At 38.8% G+C, this 26,818-nt stretch overlaps 1 protein-coding gene across 3 annotated transcripts; it reads right to left on the bottom strand.

Moving 5' to 3' along the window:
- Positions 1-140: 140 nt before the first annotated feature.
- EXOC3 (exocyst complex component 3) lies at positions 141-25,855 on the bottom strand. Of its 3 annotated transcripts, XM_077183267.1 has the most exons (14): positions 25,706-25,832; positions 25,170-25,345; positions 22,779-22,963; positions 18,748-18,967; positions 16,344-17,025; positions 11,810-11,927; positions 9,320-9,445; positions 7,712-7,812; positions 7,098-7,208; positions 6,190-6,340; positions 5,335-5,457; positions 2,845-3,006; positions 1,546-1,673; positions 141-1,095 (listed from the first exon to the last, which is right to left on the bottom strand). In XM_077183267.1, the coding sequence occupies exons 3-14, from the start codon at positions 22,920-22,922 to the stop codon at positions 924-926; spliced, it is 2,238 nt and encodes a 745-aa protein (XP_077039382.1). In that variant the 5' UTR covers positions 22,923-22,963; positions 25,170-25,345; positions 25,706-25,832; the 3' UTR covers positions 141-923. The 3 variants fall into 3 exon arrangements, with proteins under 3 accessions (XP_077039382.1, XP_054485925.2, XP_054485961.2); XM_054629950.2 differs by lacking the exon at positions 25,170-25,345 and having other exon boundaries at positions 25,706-25,855; XM_054629986.2 differs by lacking the exon at positions 25,170-25,345 and having other exon boundaries at positions 25,762-25,855.
- Between the last annotated feature and the right edge of the window lie 963 nt (positions 25,856-26,818).

Genomic DNA, 26,818 nt, shown 5'->3' with positions numbered 1-26,818 from the left:
AGATCTTTATTACTAAGATAATGCCTTAAATGTGTCCTTCATCAAGGAATTTTGAATCCACAATTGCCTGGTACTATTTTATAATTAGATTAATTTGAAAATACTGTGGAAATAAAACCCAGTAGCTTGTGTTTCCAGAAAACTATTAAATCCAATTTTTATTCACACTTAAAACAACAAAAGAGATTTACATGCTCTGTAAATCTACAAGGATGCAAAGAATCATAGCTGAACATAGGAATGGTTTAACATTTTATTGAACTGGTGTGCTTTATGTGCTGTTTTTAGTGAATCAGTGAAAAAAAATTGTACCTTATGTCTTTATTTATTTATTTATTCAACCTATAATCAAATTGCACTGTAGCAATTTCAATCAGTCCTTTAAGTCAGGAAACTGATTTCATAATTAAGTTTTCTGCAATAAACTATTTTACACCAAAGTAAGTACATACACAAAATATAATGTGAAAGTGGATTGACATTAACACTGAATGCAGTGCCATACAAATACAGTTCTAAAGGAGTCTGCTTAGGCATTGTAAGTGATGTATGTTAGTATATCCAGCACTAATACAGCTCTGCAAGTTTTGGTATAAACATCTTTATATAGCATTGCAGTGCACTGTGCAAACATGTTCCACAAGGAAAATGTGTTTGCTGACAGCAAAACCAGCTGTGACAAACAGGTCAGTAAAAAAAAAAACAAACCATGCCATTAAAAGCTTTGTTCTTCAAACATGACCTTTAATCCTTCTTTCAGGTATCTTGCATTTCCTCATGTCCAAGTCTTCAGAAAGAAATATGCCTAGCAAGTATCAATGTATATTGAACTTCACTCAAAATAGCGTTGCCAAATTTGCCCACAAATATTTCAAACCCGTTGATCCCAGAGCAGTAATGACACACAAACACAGAGTTGTCAATTACTTCAGAAGTTTTGGCACAGTGAGAGTAGGAACTGTAATTTCTTTAAAAATTGGCACATAGTTTGGATTGGGTTGGCTTGGACCTTGATCCAAAGTTTCAATTATAGTCTGCTTCATATCTCTGCTGGCATCGCCTCTCACTGTCAGCAAAGCTGCAATGTGGTCATCCCTGCCAAAGGAAAAGGGTAAAACTGGCATTAGGAGGCTTTGCACAAGAAAGATTTTGTCAAAACCAGCACTTAATTGGCAATCCTTTCACTCAGTTTCAGGTACTTTTTTATTCTTAATCAGATCTCCACTCACTCAGAAATGGTTTTTTCTGCTCAATATAAAGCACCATTTGGCTGCTTTTAGGAATCTAAAACCTATTTCATCCTCCCAGTACACAGAGGTGAAGTATTTTTAGTATCCCTCTGCACTACTTAAGTAGTGTAACTTCTAGTCCAGCTCACATACATTGTACGTGAACATTACTTTCCACAAGAAAGTGGTTACAGTCTAAAATATGGAAAATATGAACACATTTACACACTGTTTTAAATTTCAAAATTTGCCCAAACCCCAAGGAAATTATGTTGTTATCTATCTATATATCAAATCTGAGGGCAAAGAAAATTACCTGATATCTGGGTATTTACTGACTAAAGTTGAAACTTCCAGATAGAGCAGTGAAGGATCAGTCAGCTTGATAACCTCTGCAATGGCTTCAATGATGTCACAGAGTCCTTCAGTGTCCTCTCCAGAGCCCTGCAAAAGTAAACAAAAACTATTAAAAATGTCCCAAAACAATAGCAATACTCTTCAAATCTACAAATAATCCTTTAATTAATATTTTGTCTGACAGTGCCCTTGAATCTCCCCAAAAGCTGAATTTTCAGGCATTAAAAAACCCAAACATTTCTGAATTGTCACCATAATCCTTTTCTCTCTCTGTTCTTCATTCAGAGACCTACTCTGAGAATGTCAGTGAAAAAAGTAGTGTCTTACAAACAATTGGTTGTATTTATCCACATGGTGATACATTCTAGTCTTCAACTTTGGGTAATTATGAGCATAAACATTAGGAATAACTGACATGAAAGCCAGACCTCTTCTGAAACATTTCTTCAAAACTGGCCCTCTGTTGGATTCCTTCGAGTCATCTGGCCACCAAAGCAGCTTTCAGGAATTGATTGATTGAACTGTATCTATTTAAACTCTGGACTATTTTAGTATTCTTAATTCAAGGTCATCTCGTTTTGCCAATCAGGTGTGGTTTATTTCCTTTATTCCACAACCTCTTCCATCAACTACTCCAGTTTTTCAGGCTTTATCCTTCTGTGCATTCTTTTTGCATTTTGTCATCTGTTGGCCCTAGGAGCTTTCTAAGATCCCTGTTCCTTATGCAGTTAAAACTTTTAGGCCTGTCTTGTACATTGATTTTCAAATACCTTTTTTAGCCCATCTTTTCTATTTCTACTGGACTTTAAATGGGGTCAACATACTCATCTTATTGATCCAAATGAACACACTGCATGCTCCTTAGGTAATAAGTAATGGCTTCTGTTTGATGCCAGATCAGCCCTTCTTCTGGCCAGGAAAAAGCAAAGACAGATTTTTATTTTTTTTTAAAACTGCTTTTTTCTTTGACTTACTACTGTGAATTCAGGGTACCTATCTCTCAGAGGCCATTCAAATATTCAGCTGCAGAGAGCTGTATAAACACAAAGCAGTAGAAACTGGTGCTCAGGAATTTTAGCAGCTGGTCTGTGTGTTCAGAATCTCCATCTGTGCCCTCAGCTGGTATCTTTGATATTCCCAAGTAACTCAACATTTTGGAGAGATGGAGATTTAACTCTAGCCATTTCCCCCAAACAATAAATAAGTGTGGTTATTGTAAATTACCAGGTTAACAGCACTACCCAAAGCAAATACTTACAGCTGCAAGCTTCTTAAACAAAAATCTGAACTGTTCTGCTTCTTTGATCATTCTTTCTGCACCCTCTTTTCTCTCTTCTGCATTCTTGAAAGATATACGTTTCAGCATGATGGCTCTGATGTATTCCACAACCACTCGCCGATGGGCCTCCAGAGTCATTGTCTGAAAGAAATGGAAAAGGTGGTGGGTTATGCCAGTGATACCTGCAGATGTAGCCATTATTTTTAGGCTTTGAACTGTGCATTTGCACTTAAACGCCAGTATAAATTTTTTGCTAATATAGATTGAGTGGTTTTAGATTCTCACAGTGCTAACAGAAATGAAAATCTCTCCTTCCCTAATGATGAGCCAAGGACTAACAAACCCAAGATAACTTTGATAATATATCTGAGTTTTTTGAGAAGCACCAAAGAACAATCATGTTCGCAGATCTTCCTTAACTGATTTGCGGTTCTGCACTTGTCTTTTTATGGGGAATATTTACTGGTACCTGGATGAAGCATTTGGTATTGGTGCAAGAGTAATGCTGAGGTCTGGAAATAAAGAACAAAACTAAAACCCCAAAACCTTCACATGCTTATTTTTCAACAGGAATGTAAGCAGAGTCCTTAAATCCCATGAGTCCTCAGGTGTTTTTTCTTCCCCTTAAGCCTGGTGGCAAAGTTACTTATGATTAAGAAAAAGCTGGCATAACAGGTAGTCACAAACTTTTAATCATGTTTTATTAGTAGTACGATCAAACTTTAGTTTCAAGTTGTTATTGAAACGTTCTTCAGTCAAAATTTGAATAAAAGGTTTCAGAAAAGAGAGAAAAAGGAAGGAAAAAGAAAAAAGAGAGAAAACAACAGATTGCAAAGTACTGGAAGTCACAACCCTCATCCAGAACGCAGAAAATGCAATTTCAAGTTCTGCTCTCAAGCGTCTGCAGAAATACCAGAGTTAGGTGGTTGCTCAGGGATGGCTTCTCTTGCATTGCTGAATTGATGCCAGTTACACAAAGGAAAATGAACTTCACAGAACAGACTGTGGGGGGGCTGAAATGTATGGCCCATCCTGCTGGAGAGGAACTGAGGAACAGCTCCACTACAACTGAGAACACTCCACAAGAGCCAACAGTGGTATGGTAGAGCATTTAAGTTACACACAAGGAAAACAGCAAAGCAGAATGCCTTAGATCCAGATTTCCTCTGTTACAGAACTGTGTCCTTCCCTTTTTCCCATTGGGCTACAGTCTTCTTTGTGGTGCTCTGTTCATGTGGCTTTTAAAAAGTGTACTTTCAAAACAGGGTTATTCGAGAATATTTTAAAACCTGAAAAAATCCCATGACAAATCAGGGAAACAAAAGTGTGGTCCAGCCTGTGCTAGAACATATGGCATCTTTTATGGGAGATTTTTTTTTCTGCTGGGAGACAGTGGAAAAATAGGTATGTTGAATGCCAAAGAATCTGCTTGTAACCTTCTTCCCCACAAGGTGGCAATAAATGCTACATGATGAAACATATGTGATTGCAGAGATTGGTATTAACACCTCAAAACTCATGCCAAGCACTTGTACCTCACAGTAACAAACTAAATCTGGAAAAGAAAGCTGTTCCATAGATATAGACTAATTCTGAGACTGACCTAAATAGTTTTGTGCACTTTTTCTGGACTGGAAATACATATACTTACATAATAAGGCCTCTAGGATCTACAAATACTGAAGGTTAAAAGGTCATCAGAGAAACTCTGAGCAGTTAAATTATTACTTTGAGAATTAAGGTAAGAAAGAATAAGTGTATGATTTGGAGACTATCTTTTAAGCCCTTCTAAGAGCTTCAAAGACCTCACCTAAATACTGATCTTGCTAGCTTCTGCTGGGTTCCTAAGTGTTAGACAATCATTTAACACTGTCTTATTACATGAGCCTGTCTTTAATCTTCCACATTATTGTACTTGTTTCCATCGATAGAGAAATTCAGATATCCTTTGACAGATGAGAGGGGGAAAAAAATCCTAACCTAGCACATTTACTGTTGTAAGAGCACTTTAAACATGAACTGTGCATTTGTAAACCCTTATGGCACCGAATTCACTATGCTTCATTGTATATATTAAAACTAGGAATTATTTGATGTGCATTTATAAAAAAAAATAATTTCAGACCAGGAAAACTAGTTTCAGAAGAGCGAATTTTATCTGAGTACGAACTTCTGAGGAGAGGTAGAAAAGTACAAACTGGTAAAAATACCTAGTAAGATGCTAAGAAGTTTCCTGAACTAAATAATACAACTTAGATCTGTCTTTGACAGTGTTATATGCCTGTGAACAAAAAAACAAAGTAGATTCAGACTTCTGTAGTATGACGACGAACATTTTTTCCTTTCCAGTAATGAATCAATTCCAATTTCTGCATTTCAGTTCTGAATTCCATGTGGTGTTCAGAAATTCCAAATCAACATGATGCTCAGAGTACATTAGCAAAGTATCACTGAGTATTTTGCACCTACCTTTTTGTAAGGCTTTTTAATTCTTGCAAAGTCATTGAAATAATCCTCTACAGTAACACAGATAGTCCCCACTGCATTAGACCCCATCAGCCACTTCTTCGTCATCAGCTCATTCAGATGGGGCTGAGAAGGTGACAAAGAAGAGATCAGATCAGGTTTTTGACAGTTTCATCAGATCAGTGCAGTTACTAAAAAATGGGGGACAATTTTAAGTGTTGTCAATTTCTAAACTATGCTTCTGCCAATTCCTTCCTCATGTGAGCCACTCAAGGTATTTATATTAGTTCAAAATTTTATTACAAGTCTATCAAGTCCCAGAGCATCTCTCTTCACCATTTCCTGCTGTTTCTCTAATTACCCTGTTTCCCTCCCCATACTCCCAATTTCTTGAAAGTAGTAATTTTTTCCCTGAGGGATTCTATACAGAAAAAGCTAGAATTCCTAAACATGGAAATCTATCAGACAGAAAGGGCTTATGGTTAGAATCAATTAAATATATTAATTACAGGTGAACTGTACCTGCAATGACAACTTAATATCAGCAGCAGTTCCCTAAATAATTCTTACAACTCAACAACATAGGAATAAGTACATCTGCTAGAAAATATTAATTACATACAAAGCACCTGACTTCAGTCATCCCATGAAACCTAATTAAGCAACCTTCCAGTCTCCTACATGCAAACTATACCAGTGAAGAACAATACTAATGTTTACTGACCCTTTGCTAGCCCATCTATAAAAACCACATATTTTATATCTTTAGCAATCAAAAGGCTCCATAACTACTTCATTTTGAATTATTTTTTCCTTTATAAAAAATACTTCTGGGTTTTTGAGGAGACAAGTTCTAACCTCCAAATCCATGAAGACTTCATCTAGCAGGCTAGAGCAGCCTTCTTTAGCAATGATGTCTAAAGTTGCATCCATGTTTGCATGACTGATTGACAAGGGGTCTTCCATGTCACTTTTCAAGTATTTTCTTTTCAGACTGATGATAGATTCTCTGTGATGGGAAAAAAAAGGGTTTTCTTAACCCACTGATGCACAATCACACTAATATTAAATTTTTGGAGTACATACATGGAAGAAGACACAGGACAGTTATTTTTGCAAGGGGAAACAATGCCTGCTACTTGCTTTGGAAGCCTTTATTTATTCTCCAGCATGATTTTGGAGTGGTCAGTGTAGACTACATGTGTGTTGGTAGCAAATTGCTGAGTAGACCTGCAAGTGGCAGCAGATACAGATGAACAGGAAGTTGGATTGCTCATCACTGAAACATGAGCCACCTTCTGATACTCTTCACAGAAGGTCTGCCTTTACTTTTCTCCAGTTCAGTCCACCTTGATCACAGGTGGCATTGAAGGTGAGAAAAGATGACAGGACCCAGACAAACTAACTGAAATTACCTTTTAAAAATCTGAAAGCTGAAGATAAATGTTTCTGTGGCAACAAAATTCTTGGGATAACACGTGGTTTTTCACTGGTGAGAGGTAATGGCTTGGCTTGCCAAAGGCAAAAGCAATCACAATATCTGCCTCTCAAAACAGCACTACCTTTAAACTTGTTGCCACTACCTTTAAACTTGTTGTTCAGTCAGCTAAACTACTGATTAGTTTACTATTAAGTTTATTCAGTTAACTACTGGTTAACTGAACTCGCTTTGCATACAGAAGAGAAGGTTCTGGGAAGAGGTAGCATTACAACTGAAATATCAATAGCTGTTCTTCTCACAGTACTGCAAGAACATGCAGACTTACTTGAAGGTTTGACAGTTGTTGATGACTGCAATCATGTACTGAACATAGCACTGAGGATACTGACGATTTTTAAGATGATCTTCTTTATACAATTGTGCTTCATCTTTGTACCTGTAACACATACAAGGAATGGCATTAAACAGACACAAATCTGTAAGAACTCAAATACACTCATAGGACCAAATGCTTCATAAGGGTCTGCAGGTATTTAGAAGTATTTTATAAAGAGTGTCTTGCTCGTGTGATGTTTAGTCCTTCTGTTCTGGGCAGAATCCAGCCAAGGAGGTGTTTTCTCTCTTCCTTTAGAGAAAGAGGTATAAATTTGAGATATATAACAAAGCAGAACTGACTCAAAAAACTAAGAGCCATTTGCAGACAGGAACTGAAAGTGCCACTCACCAGCACAGAAGAACTTCTGCAGTGAAATTCCCTCCCTTCTGGGGAAGGGAAGAAAGGAAGGAAAGGAAAGAGAAGAAAAGCCTGGTTGGCATGAATGCGATAGGAGAAAGACAAAGCAATAAAGAAACATCCAGACAAAAAACAAGTATTGGAACTGTAGGAACAAAGAGAGACTGAGGTAGGATAAAGCATTTGTATTTTAAACATTATGTTACCTGGTTAGAAATGAATTCATTTGCTGAAGACATAGAATGAGTACCTTTGTTTTCAAATCTTCATTTATCTGAGCAGCCACCTGAAGATTCTGCTCAAACATCTAAGACAAAAATAGTTTAATTATAAAGAGAAGCGTTTATCAGTGGTAAAACAAAGACAGAACTCCTATCTTGGAGTCTTGAAGACTCTCACTAGCACCAGCTCTAGAGATGCTTTCTGTTGTTTTTTTTCCCCAGATAAGCCCACTGACCAAACCAAAAGCCACTATTTTCACAAGTGTAATTAATGTATTACTGGCAACTATTAATGCATGCTGCAGTGTTCTCCTGATACTGAAAACAGCTGCATTTCTAATTCGCAAAACCGTACTTAATCTCTTTATTTCACTGGTGCTTTGGCTTGACAGTGTATCAAAGTTCTAGGCTCAGCTCCTGCAGTTAGTAGTGAATAACAGTACAACTCAAATTCCTTTGTTTCTCCCATATGTGAAAGCAGTGAGCTCACAACAGTGAAGTAAAGGAGCCTCTAAACTTTAGAAACACAAGCAGGTACAAGATCTAGGTGACTTACTGGCAACTATGTTTGAGAGGTTAGAAAGGAAGGACACAAAGCCAAGAGGAAACATGAGCTGTTTCTATGCTAAGAAGATTTCGAAAATTTCACTGCTACATGCATCTAAGCACTGCAGTCCTTCTCAGCACGACACAAGAGCCAATAATCAGCCACCAGTTCTTTGACATCACACATTTTCTGAAAACCATTAGATGAAGTAAACCTTGGCACTAATACAAATTGAAAGAATGTAGCAAAAATCCTGGCATAAGGTGGGAGAAAAATACAGCAGAAAATAAATGCAGGAAGAAGAGATAATCTAGCTTTCATTGAAAGTACCTAACACAATATTTATAAAGAAAAATTAGAAAGTGAGCATAATAAGCTGACATTTTACTGGTTGATAAAGATCACTTTCAAATCTTTCCACTACCGGGAACAGGGTGGTGCAGGTTTGGGTACTTTTATGGCTTTTTTTTTTTTAAAGGATTTTAGAAACCACCTTATCTTTTCTGGTTTTAATTTGGACAGGCACTCATGTTAACCAAAGTAGTGTTTAAAACAGCAACAGTTTCAACCTTCAGTGGAACTTTTTCTTCTATTATTAAGGCGCTTGTATATAATGAATAATTTATAGTAACAAATATATGCCTAACTACCTCAGCACCATGTAAACAAAAAGCCTAACTCAGCAGTGTATTAACAAAAACCGTCCTAATAAGTTACATGTCATCTGGTGGGCTTATACTACAGCTTCACATCAAGAGACCTAAGTAAAAACAGCTCACTAAATACAAATATCAACTAAAAATATGTTTCTAATCTACACATAAAAAAGAACTATGTCTTTAAGCATTGAAGTAAAAAAGGTAAATAAAAACCTTCAAAGAAACAAACAACCCCTTCAATGAAAAGCTCTACAGGAGGAAAAAACCCCACTATACTTCAAAATACACAGAAACAATAGTATTCTAGAAAGTTTGGCTTCCCCTCCATTCCTCCAAATACATGTACTGCTTCTGTAGATTTTCTAGAATAAACAAGTTGTCTTATACCTGAAAAACAATAGCTGGGAGTGTAGTCTGATAGTATCCATCTTGATCTGCTTCTGGTTCAGTTTCTTTTATCCAGTCTTTTTTATCTGTCTCCAGTGCTTTTCGCAGCCAGCCAATGATGTTAGACTTCATTTAATAAAGCAAACAAGGGAAAGAAAATATTTAATTTAACACAACAAAACCCTCTGCTACAATATCTAGAATAGCAGTAATTTCCATAATGAAGAGTGGCATAGTAACAGATAATGCTGACCACTCTTGCCATTCCTACAGGATACAGGTAACAAATTAAAATTTGCATTGACAAAGACAAAGGTTACTACTGGAACACAAGCAGCGTTTGAAGCTTCAGCACATTTTGGAAGGGGAGTGCTCCTAACACAAAGGGTAGGTCAATTTGTCAGAATCAACATATTTTCTAATTTTGGAAGAATTTATTAAGGCTCAGTCTTTAGGTTTCAAACTGAATTTTTCCCCAGCTGAAAAAATAAGAGTAATACTTAATGTAGGAAAAATTGCACACATCTGCCTGTACTTCCTTTTACATCCAGGTTTTAGGAAACTGGTGCTCATTACTGCTGGGTACAAAACCCCAGGATTAGATTAAATGGGTTGTGTTTCTTGGAACACGAGTGCTGCAGAACACAGTGACGGATACAATGGCTGGCTCTCCTCCCATCTGCCCAGCACATTGTACAGCACACAGACATTAAGGACAACTGGGTTTAGGAGGAGACTAAGCCAGTTTTCTGCACAACACATATCACAGACCTATTCACAACAGTAAAGACCAGCATGTTTGCTAAATATATAATTGGATTCTTTGAATTCTGTTTTACTTGTTGATGATTTCTGCCTCTTTTCTGCTTTGTTCACATTTGCTTGAACCCTGTAGTAATATAAATGTTCATACCTCTTTCCAACATGTTACAGGTATAGTACTGTGCCCTACCATGCAAAATTACACATTACCAGTAGGCACAAACAGAAAGGTCATAAGAGTCCACATAGTACCCTCTTCAATTGTGTGAAACAATGCACTACCTTTCTTCCTCATAAGCATGGAATTGCTCTAATGAAATACGACTTGCATGACAATCTTTTAAGCCAGCAGTCCAGGGAACTTTTTTCACCTTAAGATCAGCATTTACAAGGACCTTTTTTCAAGCTAGGGTGATTGGAAAAATAATATGCTGGAAATCTGTTAAAATCTATTAGCATTTTATTTTTCATTAACTAGTTACATTTTTTGGAACTAGTTACATTTTGTTTAAAACCACTTTTAAACAACATCAAAAGAAATAAGGTAGAAGTGAAACAAATAGGCACCTTCAGTATTTTCCGCCTTAAAAGAAAGATACAGCCAAAAATCAAAACCAGCAAAAAGAAAGCCACTCTGCTTAACAGAGTGGAAACTTGGTTTTATTTACATTCTATAAATAAAATAAAACAACATTCTATACATAATATTTTTCAGTAGGTAAGGAAAAACAATTCAAAAAAAACAATAGAGGTGTATTTTTTCATGCTCAGTGAGGACAAAATTAATTCAAAGGCATTTTTTGAGTCAAGGCAAAAGTAGCTTGAGAAAACAAACCAATGGGCTTTTTGTCCCAAAGGTAAGTGCAGAAAAATAAACTTGCATAAAAGTCCTAATAAAGTTAATGGGAAGCAGAGCCTCTACTGACAACCTCCTTGAATCATTACAAGGTTGGTTCATATTATTGTGAAGAGTATAAAGTCCAAGTAGTTGCTGTTGCTGGACATGTTTTAGTAGCTGACACATCCAAAGAAGCACAAAAATTTCCCTCCTCTGCTTGGCAGAGCTCCTAAACTTAGGAGAAGTAGGAATTCACTGGATAATTTAAGAATAGCAAGTCCAAAGTTCCAACTACCCAAACAGCCACTCTTGGAGGCAATTAGTGGATCTGACAATCACATAATGCCTGCTTTGCCATGAAATTCACCAGTTTCTAGTGACTCTTAGGATAACAAAGAAGCAGTACCTTTATATTTAAGATACACTTGAAATGCCATCCACAAAAGGAAATTATGTTCATGCTGTTAACAGGCATGAAAGGAAAAAGGCTGTTAAAAGAATCAAACTGGCAAACATGAACATCCTGATTACCTTGAAAGATCACATCTATATCAAATGTTGATGTAGCTACCACAGAGACCAAACAGCCTACAGTGTCTTTTTAAGTGCTATGGATTTAGGCATATGAAGACTGGAATTCCTTCCTTTCTAATAAATTATTATTAATAGTCTGTAAAGCATAACTACTCATTGAAATGTTATGATTTACATATATAAAAGCATCTGATTATGGCTTTATAAAAAACTTACACATAGGATATGAGCATTTTCATAAAAGTGATAGTGTTAGATTCACATTTGTCACAGTTTTCTCTGATGGAGGAGCAGCACTGAGGTACTAATGAAGATATAAACTCATCTAAATGTGCCTTTGCACTGTTATTACTCACAGTGAGTGTTGACATATACTTGCTGAGAAGCTGGTCTACCACATTTTGTGAAATCAGAGCATCTAGAGAATTTACATCCACTTCAGGAGACAGTTCCGAATTTCCCATCATCTCTGCACTGAATGAAAAAAGAAAAACAAACAAACAAACAAAAAAACCCAGATTAATAAAGAAAAATTAGATTAAAAGTTAAAAACTAAAAAACTATGCAACTTCTTCTCCATGTTAACTGTAAAGGGCAATTTTCCAATACCTACACATTTCAAAAAGTTTCTAATAGCAAATGCAACAATCAGTGCATTTACAAGAAATGTAAATAAAATTATATGAATGAAAGAATAGACTGTAAAAGCTACAGCCCAGGATATAATAAAAAGTATTACAGACATGTAAATATACAACTTTTCCAGGCATTCCTTACTTTAATGTACAAGAAGTAATGATTACTTGAAAGGAAATAAAAGCCAACTGCTTCAGCCTGTGGACTCTTTGTAGGGGACACTTTTATGTATCTTTTAAATTTCAGAGGTGATGACAGACAATTTATACATTTTGAATTTTAGAACAGTAAAGATCAGTGACAAGTATGACTTACTGACTTCAGATTCTCAAAAGAGCTTCTGTTTTGGTACTTGTATCACATCCATGTAAAAATTAAAATATATTAAAAGAAAAGCTACCTATGCTTCCTGTCTTGGTAAAGAATATAGCTAATCTAAGAGGAAGAAGCATCTTTCAAGACAAATCAAAGGTGCACTTCATGGGTAGTGTATAAGAACAGCTGCTTGCAAAGAAAAGTTCTTGATTTTAGAGGATTTAAAAGAAACTAAAGCAAAATATTTTGACAAGGATTATACAAAATTAATACTTTACAGTGATATTTTGCATCTATATAAGATCATAAAATGACTGGCTTGTGTAATCAAAAAATCCCCAAAGCTATGCCAAAGCACAGCATAGCAAGAACTCTTAATATTTCATGCTCAAACAAATCAATAAGTCAAACCCACACTCTTCAGAGAGTGCTTTATTAACAGCTGATGGAAATATATTCAATCATAATAACATAAATTGTTTCACATTCCATTTATAATGTGCTTTTCAGAAGCAAACCACAAATTCTGTATTTGCAGAGGCTGCTATAAAAACAAATGGCAACTTAAATTCCAAAGCAAGTGTCCAGTTTGTATAGTTCTGCAAATTGAAGTTGTTCTCTGGGTACATGCAGGGAGTCAGCACAGTGTTGCTTCCATTTCCTGGAAAAAATAAATCCCAAAGCACTGCAAAAAACCACTACAGCTACCAACTTAAAATACCAAAATTCTTGTATTTGAAACCATAAAAGCTACTGTGACTGAACATCCTACACTAACAGCATCTTCTTGGCGGGTAAGAAAAGAGCTTGAAATTATTTTAAGTGGCTCAATCTATTCAGAAAACTGAATTCCATTCTGTTGTAGTTTACAGAAAGAACACACATAATAGCAGGACCTGCTCTAGGTTGATTCAGAGGAAACGTGAGAAGCTGTTTATGGCACTGTGCCATTTTAGAAAATACTGCTAGCCTCATTATACATCATTATCCCTGTTCACAAGGCCACAGAGACATAAACCTTTCCTCAAAGCACATCACCTGAAACCCCAAAACAACGACCAGAAGCTTCTACAAGCTTTAGCCCACAACATAAAGATTCTTCCTATACACAATTTCACTTTCCTGTTTGTCACAACCAAGTGCCCAGGGGAAAAGAAGTGACAGACAACCCTCTTCCAAGTGGCACAAGACTTCTAAGTTGGGAAGTTATTTACCTTCAACAAGAAGTTAATACAATTACATTTGAAATTTCAACTTGATTGTAACTTGGAAAGTAGCATTTTAGAAAGCTTCTATTCTGCCACCAATCCTGCTCTATTTGGTGAAAAGAGATACTGGCTCCAGAGACAGCATCCAGCTATTTGTATAGTAGCATTCCTTCTGTTCCTTAAAGAGAACATTGCTGACACTGTCTGTAGCAATCCTGGTGATCTCACAGCAGTTTTGTTAACACTTGATCTGTATCTCATAAAATGATGCTATGAATATGAACATCAGCATCTTACAAGACTTATAATTTCCTCAAACACAGACTGGAGTCCTGGTCCCAAGACAGCATAGATTTAATAATAAGAGTGTTTCCAAAACTCTTATTGGCTTAAACGTGGAAGAGAAACCCATCTAGCACAAAAAACTCCCCCTCAAGTATTAAAGGCTATTATTCCATGTGTAGCATTACTTTATTTCTGAGCTGTAAGTTGAATATACTTCTAAAAACAGCTTCCATGCAGACATGCTCTGATAAAGAAACCTCCATGATTCTTTTGTAACTCCTATGTTGCAAATGCTGAAAAAAATTTCATGCATGAATTCATCATATGGAAAAAAAACCCTCAATGCTTCTTTTCAGTCAGTACTCTCTCATTTGGTTTTGACTGCAGCTTCAATATGCAAATACAATACAAATTTGTATTTTTCCTCTATTATTCAGAGTTCTCATTATACCATTCTCCTTCCCAGTTTATTATAAACACACCCCTATGGAGAATTGTTTATTGTATTGTTAAAAGATGTCCAGGAACTGTGATTTGATAAGCTCTGAAAATATCCCTGTTGAGAACCTAATTTTCCCACTCAGCTCAGAAACCTGAGCTGATTTCTTCTCCCACTGTGCACTCCCAATACACAATGGCTAATTCTCATACAATCATAGAAAATGGTTTGGGTTGGACCTTAAAGACCATCTAGTTCCAACCTGCCTGCCATGAGCAGGCATGCCACCCCTAGACCAGATGGCCTTAAGACTTCCAGGATGGGGCATCCACAACTTCACTGGGAAATTACTTTTGCAGTAATTATCATCCTATTTATAACCTTTTATTGTAACATGCAGGAATATAATTCCTGTACTGCCCTCTTGGGCTTTTTTTTTTTAGAGAAGAGAGAAAGTCAAAGCCTTAATTTTTTCCTTCAAAGTACTTCCTCTAATTTCCATCCCACTTGTTATGTAGATATGCAGGGAGAAGAGCATTCTCAGATATCCTGTAGTGTGTCTACTCCTCTCACCATTTCCCTTTCTTCACAAGACTCAGCCACCAGGTGCTATGAGCCACATGACTGGCTTTAGCAAGATTTGTTTGCTTTGTAAATAGAAGTAACACTGGCTTTGCTCCCTCCCTTTGCCCTTCCAATGCTGGAACACACAGATTTGGAGCTTTAGTTCTGAATTGTCTATCTCAATAACAATCTACTCTGATTTCTGGGGAAAGGTAGAAGGGCAGTTTTAAGACCAAGAATTGCCTTACTGGCACATAAGCCCCAGGACACAAATAAAGAGCCTGAGAGCAGGATTTCTGCCAAGGCTCTGCATGAGAAGGACTCGCATCTCTGATTTTCATTAATGTAGAGTTATTCCTCTGGTCTTCAAAAGAAGAAAAGGCCAATTAACTCAGCTGCTTATTAGTGGCTGCATCTCTCTCATACCCTGCATGGGTATCTAAGTATGCACAAGTGGGTGCTCCTGATTCTTCCTTGCAGGGAAGAAAAACCTTTGTAGGAGGACTTTGTAGTGTAGAGAGTAAAGCACAGAGTACTGAACACAAACCTGAAAGCTGGTTATGAGAATTCCCCAGAACAGTATTGTCTCCTGCCTATGTGCTTTATGGCACTATGCTCTAAACCCACCAAGTGTTTAAATTTGTTGCATTATTGATACTGAACAATTGAAGACATCAAAAATACACACAGCACAGAGCCTGGGTCAGTGCCAGCTATTCAGAACAGGATTACAGTCATGAGCCACAGAAAGGCTAGCAGCACTTTTTCCCAAACAAATCAGTTGCTCTAGTAACTACATGCCAGCAAAAACGAAAGAGTTACCATTTGAGCTGTTTCTACCTGGAAAATGAAAAAGAAAAGCAACAAACCCTACACAAGTTAAATAAAATAAGCATAAGATTATAATAGAAAACAACTTGTAAGCAGAAATTCTTCAAAATAAACAAATCATCACACAGTTTTGAGAGAAAACCTAAAGGAAGTTACCACATTCTTTCCATTTAACAGTAATGAGGCAACTGAAGCAGTCCCACCCCCTGTAGAACAGAACAATAGAAAGTTAATAATCATACAGATCTTCCGGGGCTGTGGCCACAACAAACATTTTGTTCCATACACGAGCTCTCAGTCTCCTGTTCCTACCAATATTTCACCAAACTGGTACACAAATGCGAGGCGACCGTAGCTTCCTGCAGGTCTTTAACTGCATTAAAATTTTAAGCAACTCAAAACTATAAACCACAAACTAGTTTTAAGGAGCAATTTCCAAGAAGTAAAATGTGTAATGAATAGTAAAGAACTTGATAGTTTGATATTATCCTTTTTCTGTTTTATCTTATTGTATGTTAATAGACATGCAAATACTGGCACAAACTGTGTTTTGCATGTCTCCTCTTTGCATTCCCCTTCCTAATGCTAACAGAAAAGATAAGGGGGCCTTACCTAGTGTATGTATTCAAAACCCAGCTTAGAAGGCTAACGATCTCATTTGCTTCCAGATCCTCTGTAGCAAGTTCTTGCATTCGGGTGGCCAAAGCTTGATGGTACATGTTTAGCAACCTGTTGAAAATGTCATAATGTGGAGGAAAGCATTGATCCAGCAGGGTCTTGGCCACGAGCAGGTCATCAAGGACGTATTTACGGATGATTTCGAGATGCCGCACAAGCCACATTTTGTCGGATTCTCTGGTGTCTGCCTGAGTGCCTTCAATCCGTGTGCTCACAGTTCTTTCCAAAATATTGAACATCTTTTCTTTCCACTTCTTTGGTCTGCCGGGAGGTATGAATCCAGTCTGTTTTTTCCTGTCTAACATGCGCCTGTCAATTTTCTCCTCCCTCTCAATTATCCTCACCACAGAGACAAGCAAGGTTGGATCTCGACGCACTGTAACAAGAGATCTTTGAACCACCATCCAAAGCTGCTTTGCCAATTCCTCAGACAGTTTCTGCATATCCCCAAAGTATGTGTGGATGAGGTTCATGTCATGTGTGTTTTTGCTGTCCATGCGGTACTGCTCATACATCAGGTCATCACGAGAACACTCCAAATCCATCAGTTTCCGGTGAGCCTGCAGAAGTTCCCCTCGCTCAATCAGGTCGTGGGTCTCCCTGACTATCTCTGGAACTGAAAGGCAGGCAAAGACAAAGAAAAATCATATACAGTACAACACTGCTATCAAAATACAAACAATTAATACAAGACAAGAAAAGTACTAGGAAAAAAGCTGGAGAATGGCTGTAGAGATTATTATCAGATATTTTGAAGGAAATAATTTTGAAATATTCAAAAATTGTTAGTAAATGTTACGTATCCATTTTTGATCAGTGTCTAAACAAAGATCACAGTGCCAACACAATTTTCTCTTTCTCTCTTGATGCCAAAAAATAAATAAATGAATCCTGGAAAGTCTATGTAACAAACTGCAGTGCTGGCCTTCTTATGCATTACATAAAAGACTTTTAACTTGCCTGACTAAAAGTCACTCACTTCATTGAACCTGAGGCTGCATAAACCCAACAAATGCCAAGTTTTACCTCCTTCTTGAACAGTTTTTGCCTGCTTAAGGCACAAATGAAGGCTAGGGATAATTACCTATGCTGCTAAAATATTTAGAAGATCTTTTGCCCTTATTATTTTTCAGTATTTGAGGAATCCTACATAAGATTAGGATCCTGTGGGGGAAGAACTGAAAAATCTCATCAGAAAATTTTGTCTTCTGCAAAGAAGGCAGCTAGTGATAAAACTGGCAGCTCACAAAAACTTCTAATGATTGTGTGTAAATGTCTTTTCAATCATGATAAAAACCACTTTGTTTATAAAACATTTGATCATCTCTGAGCAAAACAACTATACTGTTTAACAGCTCCAGGGGGAGATGCTTCATACTAAAAACCTCTCAGAAAGCCTCAAAAGGTTTATTGTCTCAGTTGCGTTCATCTGTGTAAAACAAAACAACACCCCCAAAACAGCTCCACATTGGAACATGCATAATTCTGCTGTTCCTTGTTTTTAATTGCTGGACATTGCATGTAAACACTTCTCTTTAAGTTGCACACTGTATCTGATACTGTAGATGTTAGGTACACACAGACAGTAAATTAATCAACCTGGTATGGCTGGGAAGCAATTTTGTTTTATAGGTACACTTTGTGTATTAGTATCAGAAGATATAAGGAGAGAAAATTCTGTTTAAATAAAATCAAATTAGTCTGATAGGTTTAGTCCCTCTTACAGGGGTATGATACTTAAAATTATTTAGAAGTAGAGAAGTTGTGGCAAGGAATTCACCATGACTCAATGTGCATTCCATCACAGCTACACAAAGTGACACAACAGGTAATCACATTTTCTTTATCTTTACAGTATCCATTTTATTACATTAATCTTATTTCATTTTTCAAACCCTCACAAATGTACAATGGTACAAAATGGTTTTGCCTCCTAAAATAATTTCATACTATTTGTACCCAACAGGCTCACTGTAGGTGTCCAGCTCAGGTAGCAATATACCAGAACTTTACAAATATTCTTTCTGTATTTATTCCTTCCATATTTCAGTCTTTTATACCAAACATGCTATCCCAGCTACTGACTGCTTGCAAGAAATTTCTTTGTGAGTTGTGTGTGATGGCCAGACTAGAAGTTCCTACAGCACAACTTAGTCTTCATCTATATTAAATGTTTACCAGCTACTTCCCTCTATGTGATGTGTAGGTCATTCTTCCTTAACTCTTCATTTCCAGTGAAATTTAAAGCTCTCAACATTACTTGACAACCTTAAAGCTGTTAGCACCATATTGAAATGTTTCCAGTATGTGATGGATTATATAAAGAAAAGTAGATTACCTGAAAATATATTCTTGAGATTTTCTACAGCAGCTGCCAGTTGGCTGTGTTGCACTACAGCATCCTTAACATCCTTGAGGTTTTCTATAGTGTTGATGCTCTGTCTCCAGTCCTTATTGACATCTATCAAAGACTGCTGAATGTCCTTCACATCATTCAGTGCATTGTGCAGTTGGCTTAAACCTGTTCGTACTCCATCTAACTGTGACTGTATTGCTGCCTTAAATATAAAAAGACAAAGAAAGAGCCCATATTATTCTTCATGAGTTTCATATTTTCAACATTTCTCAAGATTTAATTTTCATTTCAGTATCTAACATTTTCAGCAGAAAAAAAGGAAAAGCAAATATCATAACTGACTAGAAGTGTGCAAGCTTGTGTGTGCACAACATTGTGTGTGCCCACATACCATTTTTTTGAAGTTCTGAAGCTGTATGCAGTTTTGAAGGACCTAGATTCAATTAGTCCACCCACAAACTAACATAGGAGTTTAGGGAGATGGATTGTAAACCTTGTACTCTATATTAAACCAGGATCAAAGGAATGAGACCTCTCTGCATTTCCTTCATAAATTAATTTCAAAGGGGGATATCAAAGAAAGTTGATGTTTCATCAGAATGTTTGGTATGTACGGATTCTCAAAAGCATTTTACTAATGCAATTACAAATTCTTACTCACAACAAAAAATGTTCTAAAAAAGCCCAAATTTAATTCTGAAATGTTCTTAAAAAAACTCCAAAAGCTCCTGGAGGCAAAAGAAACCCCTAAAGCAATTCAGTCAAAACAAACAACAAAACCCCAAACTGAATATAATTTTCATGCTGTGAAACATCAATGACCAGACCAACAATTTAACTACTAGATTATTCTGGCATAAAGGCAGGTTATTGATATGGATGTCTTGTGACAAGTGACACTTGAAATAATGACTCTTCAAAGAGGCTGTCAGGCCTGAATATCATTCAGGTGTCCAGACACTTTACAGAAAATGCATTATAGCACATATCTGAGTAAAAGAAATCAGATCACATCCACGGCACATTTTTTAGATACATAGTTTTAAAAAGATGTGATGAAGGTGAAATCGGAGGAGTGGAAAATGCAACTAGAAATAACAGGCTTCAAAAGACAAGCAAGCTATCAGTGAAAACTCAGCTGCATAACTCGGGAACTTGAGGCAATCAGTAAAGAAAATGAGGCATTAATTGTCTTCCTAAGCTCAAAACACATTTTTTGCCAGACTTTTAAGGCCCAAAAGCTTGGATAGTTTTGGAACTTGTTGTCAGACACTAGAAGCCAAAGAGGAAATCCTGGTAACTGCAAACAACATTTACTGTGTTTTAAATGTACTGAGAAAGTGCCAGAAAAATGTAGTGGTTTTTAAACTAAGATTATTTATGCACTTTCAAATTATGACATGCTGATTTTATTGATAAAAATGTATTTCCCTGGCAGACTCAGCACAATTAAGCAGTAGTAAGGCATTTTTATACTGTTTCTATCTATAGAACTGCTGCATTAACACATTTTTCCTCTACAGGAACTGAGATAATTGGGATACTCAAACACAACCTTCTGCAGCTGACCATAAAGTATTTTAAAATCACATGATCATTAAATGTTCAGTACTTCTGCTTTGATAATTTTTTCTGAGGCAGATCTTCTAAGTATTATATATTCAAATTTTTGCCTATTTATCCTTTGCAGAAACTTGATAAGGTTGAACTGAAACAGTCAGGGATCACAGTCTGACATAAACAGACATCGAAAACTCTAAAAACAGATATCCATCCATCCATGCTCAGTTTGTCTTCAAAAACAAAGCTGGGGCCAGGGGATGGGGTGATGGGGCAGGGAACAAAGCATGTCCCAGCCTAGACTTTGCTTTCTAGAGTGCATATTCATCTTCAATTGGACTGATCATCACTGTATTAAAGAAACAAAACCAAAACTAAGCCATCCTGGGAAAAGGGGTCAAAACTTCTTTTTTCATGCTTTTTCAACTGACAGCTTTCAACATGAATCCTGGCTTCCTGGTCTCCCTATGGCTCAAATCCACAATTACACAGCAGCTAAGAATCAAAAGGGAGAGGACTCATGCATGTTTATATTCTGGAACATCCACAACCTAGAAACTTCCCTAGGATATGTGTATTTATACAGAGTTTCTTCACAGAGAAGTTCTTCCACAGATTGAGTAAGAGCACAAACAAAAATGGCTGCCAACAATTATAAATTTTACAGGCTCTGAAAGAGATTTCAATCAGCTCCTCTACCTTCTGGATTACAGAACCCAAAAGCACCAGTCTACAATGCTACCTGGTGCTCTTCCATGTATTCTTTCAGAGTTCTGCTACCAAACCCCAAAAACACTGCTTCACTGAGTGCCATCAGTCTCATACACAAAACTGATGAGTTTGATATGTTTTAAAGAAGATTTTCCTCTAAGAATTTATGCTACATGGGAAGAAATGCAGTGAGGGATATAAGAAATGGGACATAATTAAATATATGGGAGAGGATTTGGAGAGGATGTTTAGATTCACCTGAAGAAAATGATGACAAAGATGGCAGCAGGAAGGAAGAAGCACCTAACATGTTCACGCTGAAAGATTTCCCATGTATTGATTCACTCAGATGAAGCAGTAATCAATTCAGTCTGAGAAGTCAGCAACTCCTCTGATAATCCCAATGTCTGTCTCCCCATCTTCCACACCACACATAGATACAGTTTAAATCCACAGCAAGAGTATTTCCTACATCCTCTCTGTGCTCCCAACCATTAGAGTAATTCTCATGGGAAAATCAGCACTGCTGTCCATTGCATCACTAACCAGCACCTTTGTCAGGAATGCATCCTGAGAGGATTAAGGGGTATTGAACTTCTTTTTGGAACAGGTATTTCCAACCACCTATGGATGATTGAACTAACTTAAGGCAAAAAATAGGAAAAATAGCTATAAAGTGGATTTAGGCATTTACAGGACTTACAAAGTTTAGTCACGACTGTCCATGGACGCAGCCAGGCAAATGACTGTGCTCATATATTATAAATAGATCACAGTAACTAAACAGCTGATCTATTATTAATAGACTGTATATGACTTAAATCTGAAAAGCCCAGTCCAAGTCACCAGAATTTCTGTTTCTGTGCTACAAAAATCAACACGTAATTGGCTATATATAAATAGCACATTACATATAAATATCAATTTTTTTTCACTGTGCAAGAAAACTGGTTTTCTTCTGCTTCATCCAGACTCCACAAAGGAAGAGCCATTAAATACCTATAAGATAAACTAAGTGGAATATAAGGTTAGATACAGTGTACACCAGCCACTTTGACCTGAGAAAATGTTTCCCAAAACACTTTTCTAAGACTCAACTCCACCTGCTTAATACAGTGGTCTGAAATGACTATTGGCAAATACCAGTGAAGGAAGAAAACACAAAACTCAGCAAGATATAGACAAGAAACGCAGCATGACCATACTCCTATTTCAAGCTAAGTCCATGTGTGCAAATGTGCAACCACTCACATGTACACATGCAAAGGAGGAGCAAAATCATGGGGTCACTTCCACAAGAGACAAAAATGTGATGTATTTTATCTAACTTCCCTAAACCCATGTAAAAGTCAGAGGGGTAACTGACTGATCCTTTTTCAGATGCAATCATCAATTTTTTGTTACAAGTTCAGAATTCAGTCACTAAGATAAAGGTTTATTGCCTGACAGACTACACAGCAGGGTAGCTGTCCATGAATAAACTGCAGAAGGTACAGGACCTAAGAATACTTGAAATGCTTGAATAAAATATTAGTAAGATGTATAATGTTAGTCTGCATTACTTTCACAACACAGATTTTCTGATTTGGACACAAGTAAAAACTGAAGTCCCTGGCTTAAAACTATCCATCTGGCTGAAATGTAGATTAAAAAAAACCCCAAAAAAAAACCAGAAGAAAAAAAAAGGAAAGAAAATACACTCATGATACACCACAGACACTCAAGTTTATCCAACTTTGTACCTTGAGTCGAGCTTCTACTGAAGCCTTCTTACGAGCTTCTCTTCTGCGATACTGTTCCACTTTATCCAGCTGATCAGGACGCTGGAGCATTCCTGCAACTCTCTGAACAGCTGTTGCAACTGCTTCCCTATCCGTTTCCTCCATGGTTGATGAGGACCTCAGAATGCCTTCATTACTTAACAGGACTGAAAAGAAATAAAACACTTTTTAAAAGCCCACCTTTTTTCATTCGATGGCTATGTGACATTTCAAAGCTAACAACTGGAGAATTAACTTCAGCAATAAAAGCAAGGAAACTTGACAGAAGCATCATTAAACCACATTCTAAAGAGAAGCAACTGGAATTCTACAAGAACTGCATTTAAAGGCACTTAACTCAGTCTCATTAGTTCCCCTGAAATGTTTCTCGTTGCTATTTTTGCATTTACCTTGGTCTAAGTTTGAATTTTAAAAAAACCAAAACAAAATACTTCCAAAAAAGCCCACCGCCACAAGACAACTAATTCTTCATTAAAAGAAGAAATTCTATTTAATCCAAGGGTAGGTTGGCCTATTCAAAGGGTACTAAGACAAGCATAATGGAATCTTGTAGAAAGTTCAAGCAAAAGTCTTAACTCATTCTGAACTACAATTGGGTGGACTTGAGAACCACAGGCCTCCTGCAGCAATAGGTCAATTCTGCTACCAAAACTGAGGGGAAACATAGGCAGTGGAAGCTCCAAACACAGAAACTTAACTATAGAACACCTCCATTTAGGCTTCTGATGGATAATTTTTTGATTTCCTACTCTTGTTTTCAGTTCTTCTCACGGTATCAGTCCAGTCCATCAGGGGTAGAGGGAAAAATTATTCAAGTATTTCACCTCCGTCTCCAGCAGAACTTCTAGTGAAGCCAAGACATGCAGGCAAACCAGTATGGGGAAGAGGCAACATCTGCTGTCCATCAAGGCAGACCTGTTCTCTCAAACTTCGTTAGCTACTGACAGAAAATAGGGAGGATCCCATCACCGAAGATGCAATATCATGGTGGCCACAGACCTCTGAGGAATCTATCTGGAGCTCCTCGTTGCTTCCAAATTATTTCCAACATTTTATGTCTTTAGCCTTGCAACCAAACAGAACATTTCAGGTTCTGCTGCCACAGCTAGAGCTTATACTCGCTCGTATATTGAAATTAGGTATCTATTTTCAGAGCACTCTGCAATCATAAATCCAGCACATCACTTAATCTCAGCAGAACAGTGATCTAAAGAACTGTGCAGAGTGCACTGCAAAAAGAAAGTGCTCTTTCTTTTTGCTGAAAGAGCAAAAGCAAGAAAACTTATGAGACAAGTGAAATTGATAAATTAAGGAAACATTGGGTGGGGGCACCAAAAAACCCTAAGAAACAACAACCAAAGCAAAGCAAATTGCTCACTACTCCTCACAGGCAAACTAACGCTCCAGCCAGTCTCTGAATAATCACTACTCTGGAAACAAAACCCCCATATTTTATTGCTAAGTATGATATACACTAGGGAATTTCCCTTTGGCCAGTTTGGGTCAGATGTCCCCACTGTGCCCTCTCAATCTCTGCCCACCCCCAGCCTGCTTGAGGGGAGTGGAGGGCAGATTAGGCAAAAGAGAAAGCTTTCACACTGTACAAGCCCCCTTCAGCCATAGCCAAACACTGGGGTGTGAGCAGCACTCTTTTTGCCACAAACCCAAAACACAGACTATTATAAAGAAAGTTTACTCCCAGCCAGACTCTGTAAAGCATTAGCAGAATTCCTAATTTTATAGCTTATCATGGCTAAAGAACACTCAAGGTTTGCCTGTGAGCTCTGTAAGAGCTAAGTCTATGTCTCAAGTTCTGTATCTCTCGTACCTTCAAGAATTACATGCATAATTATGAACTTATTCCAGAGTTATGTCTACAGTGTAAACTCCTGTCCTCCTTTACCACTGGCCTGGTTAACTCAAACCATGTTTGATTTCTTACTCTTCATCTAAACATGCAAGATCTATTTCCATCACTTGTGCTTTGGAATGAATAATCCAGTTTCACTTGGCTCAATCCACCCCCAAGCTATAAGGGCTATACCTAAAATTAAAAGAAATGATACTTTAAAATATGAATTTACTACAGAATCTCTACGCAGCAGAGAGATTTATCCTGAATTACTGCCCTTATTAAAAACTCTGAATACATCCCGCAGAGTTACAACATCTTTAACTCACACTGCCACTACCCAGGCACATCAAGGAGACCTCGTCAGCAGAATCAGAAGCCAGCACACTGTAACTAACACGTCCAGGCAGACAGCCTCTTGTAGAACCACCCAAAAGGAACAGCAAACTTTAGGACGCCACGTCAATTTCATACAGAAGATGTGAATCAAAACTACATACATCTTCAGCGCAAAACAGAGGCAGAAGTGAACAAAACTACGTCCCGAAACGACTCAGGAAGGCTCCAGCTGCAATCGCACCCTCATCCTGGGGACTCACGCTGCAGAGGCGAGCCAGCGGGGGCGGCAGGCTCTCAGGGGGAGGCCGCTGTGCCCCTGCAGAGGAGGCCCCTTCTCCTGCAGAGGAAAGCAGCGAGCCCTCCGAACAGAGCTGGGGGAAGCAGCAGCGGCAGCCCCGGACCCGCCCGGCTCCTCCCTGGCAGCAGTGGCTCAGCTCGAATCATTCGCACCGACGCAGGTGCCCGTCCGTGCCGGGCAAAGGCCGGAGACCTGCCCGCGGGCACGCCCAGCTCCTTCGCCCTCCGCCGCGGCCCCGGGACAGGACGAAGCCTCAGCACCCCCTTCGGCCTCGCCACCCCGAGGGGCTCCCCGGATCGCCCCGGCCCAGCCCGCCCCCCCCGCCTCGGCTTCCCACTGCGAGACCGGGGTCCCTACAACCCGCGACAGCCCGGCAAGGGCCGGCGCGGCGGCGCTCACCGGCCGGCAGCGGCGGGGACCGGGCGGGCAGGGCGGGACGCGCGGCCGGCACTCACCGGGGCCGCGGCCGCCCCTGCTCGGGAAGGCGCTGACAGCCCCCGGTGCGCCGGCGCACGCCCGGCCGCGCATGCGCACCGCGCTGCCGTTGGCCCCGCCTCCTCACCCTCCCCTTCCTTTTCTTTACTTTTTTTTTTTTTTTAACAGTTTTTAAACAGTATTTCTGTTGAGGGACAGAGTGTATGCTGCTGGGGCCTGGTTCAAAGTCGCCGAAATCGTTTTGGAAAAAACAAACAAATAAAAAAGCCAATAAAAAAAAAATTCACGACTCCTGTGAGGTGTTAAAGCTTTGGGTTGGAGGGGCCGCCTACTGCAGTGAGTGTCGTCTGGGAAAAAAAAGGAAGCACACGGAGTGATTTCTTCACGGGATGAGTTGTTAAGTGTTGGAATGGGCTGCCAAAGGGAGGTGATGGAGTCACCGTCCCTGGAGGTGTTCAGGACATGACTGGATGTGGCTCCGTGCCAATGGTCTGCTTGACACGGCGGTGTTGGGTCAGCCTGGCGTGGACTCCATGACCTCAGAGGTCTTTTCCAACCTAACAGATTCTGTAATGAAAATGGATAAGCTGCGCTTCACGCGGTGCCTTCAGATCCGTGTGGAAGCTGCCTATCCCGGCGGAGGAGAAGGGGAGCTCCTCACTCGGCTCGCGATGAGGCTGTCTCCTCACGCCTTGCCCAGATCCCAGGGCGCTGCCGTGCCAGCCAGGGATGTGCCGGGAGCTGTGGCCGCGGGATGCAGCTCTCACCACGGCCTTGCCCAGACCCCAGGGCGCTGCCGTGCCGCCAAGGGATGTGTCGGGAGCGTGCTGTGGCCGCCGGGATGCAGCTCTCACCAGGGCCTCCCCTGGCTTGGCACCTCACAATCGCTGAGGCTCAGGGAAGCTGCGTGCTTAGGGTTTAATTTATACGTGAGAGAAAACTACTTTTTCGCTTTTTAAAAGACAGGTAGTTAAGAAATGAGCACCGGCTTGCCGAATCCAGTGGGAAATGGGGACGGGCGAGGTGCCTGGTGGAGGTTGGGCTGCCCGCTGGGTTTGTGTAGGGGTTGCCATAGCA

The sequence above is a fragment of the Agelaius phoeniceus genome, chromosome 1 (genome assembly GCF_051311805.1).
Source record: "Agelaius phoeniceus isolate bAgePho1 chromosome 1, bAgePho1.hap1, whole genome shotgun sequence".
In the NCBI taxonomy this organism is placed as follows: domain Eukaryota; kingdom Metazoa; phylum Chordata; class Aves; order Passeriformes; family Icteridae; genus Agelaius; species Agelaius phoeniceus.
This window is presented reverse-complemented; position numbering and strand designations above follow the sequence as displayed.

What these genes read in the sequence shown, in the direction of transcription:
- EXOC3 (XM_054629986.2), bottom strand. Translation starts at nt 25,834, where the DNA reads ATGCGCGGCCGGGCGTGCGCCGGCGCACCGGGGGCTGTCAGCGCCTTC. An exon ending in AACAACTGTCAAACCTTCAA is followed by an intron (nt 6,341 to 7,097) that starts GTAAGTCTGCAT and finishes TTCCCATCACAG; the next exon opens with AGAATCTATCATCAGTCTGA. An exon ending in AGTAAATACCCAGATATCAG is followed by an intron (nt 1,096 to 1,545) that starts GTAATTTTCTTT and finishes TTCCTTTGGCAG; the next exon opens with GGATGACCACATTGCAGCTT.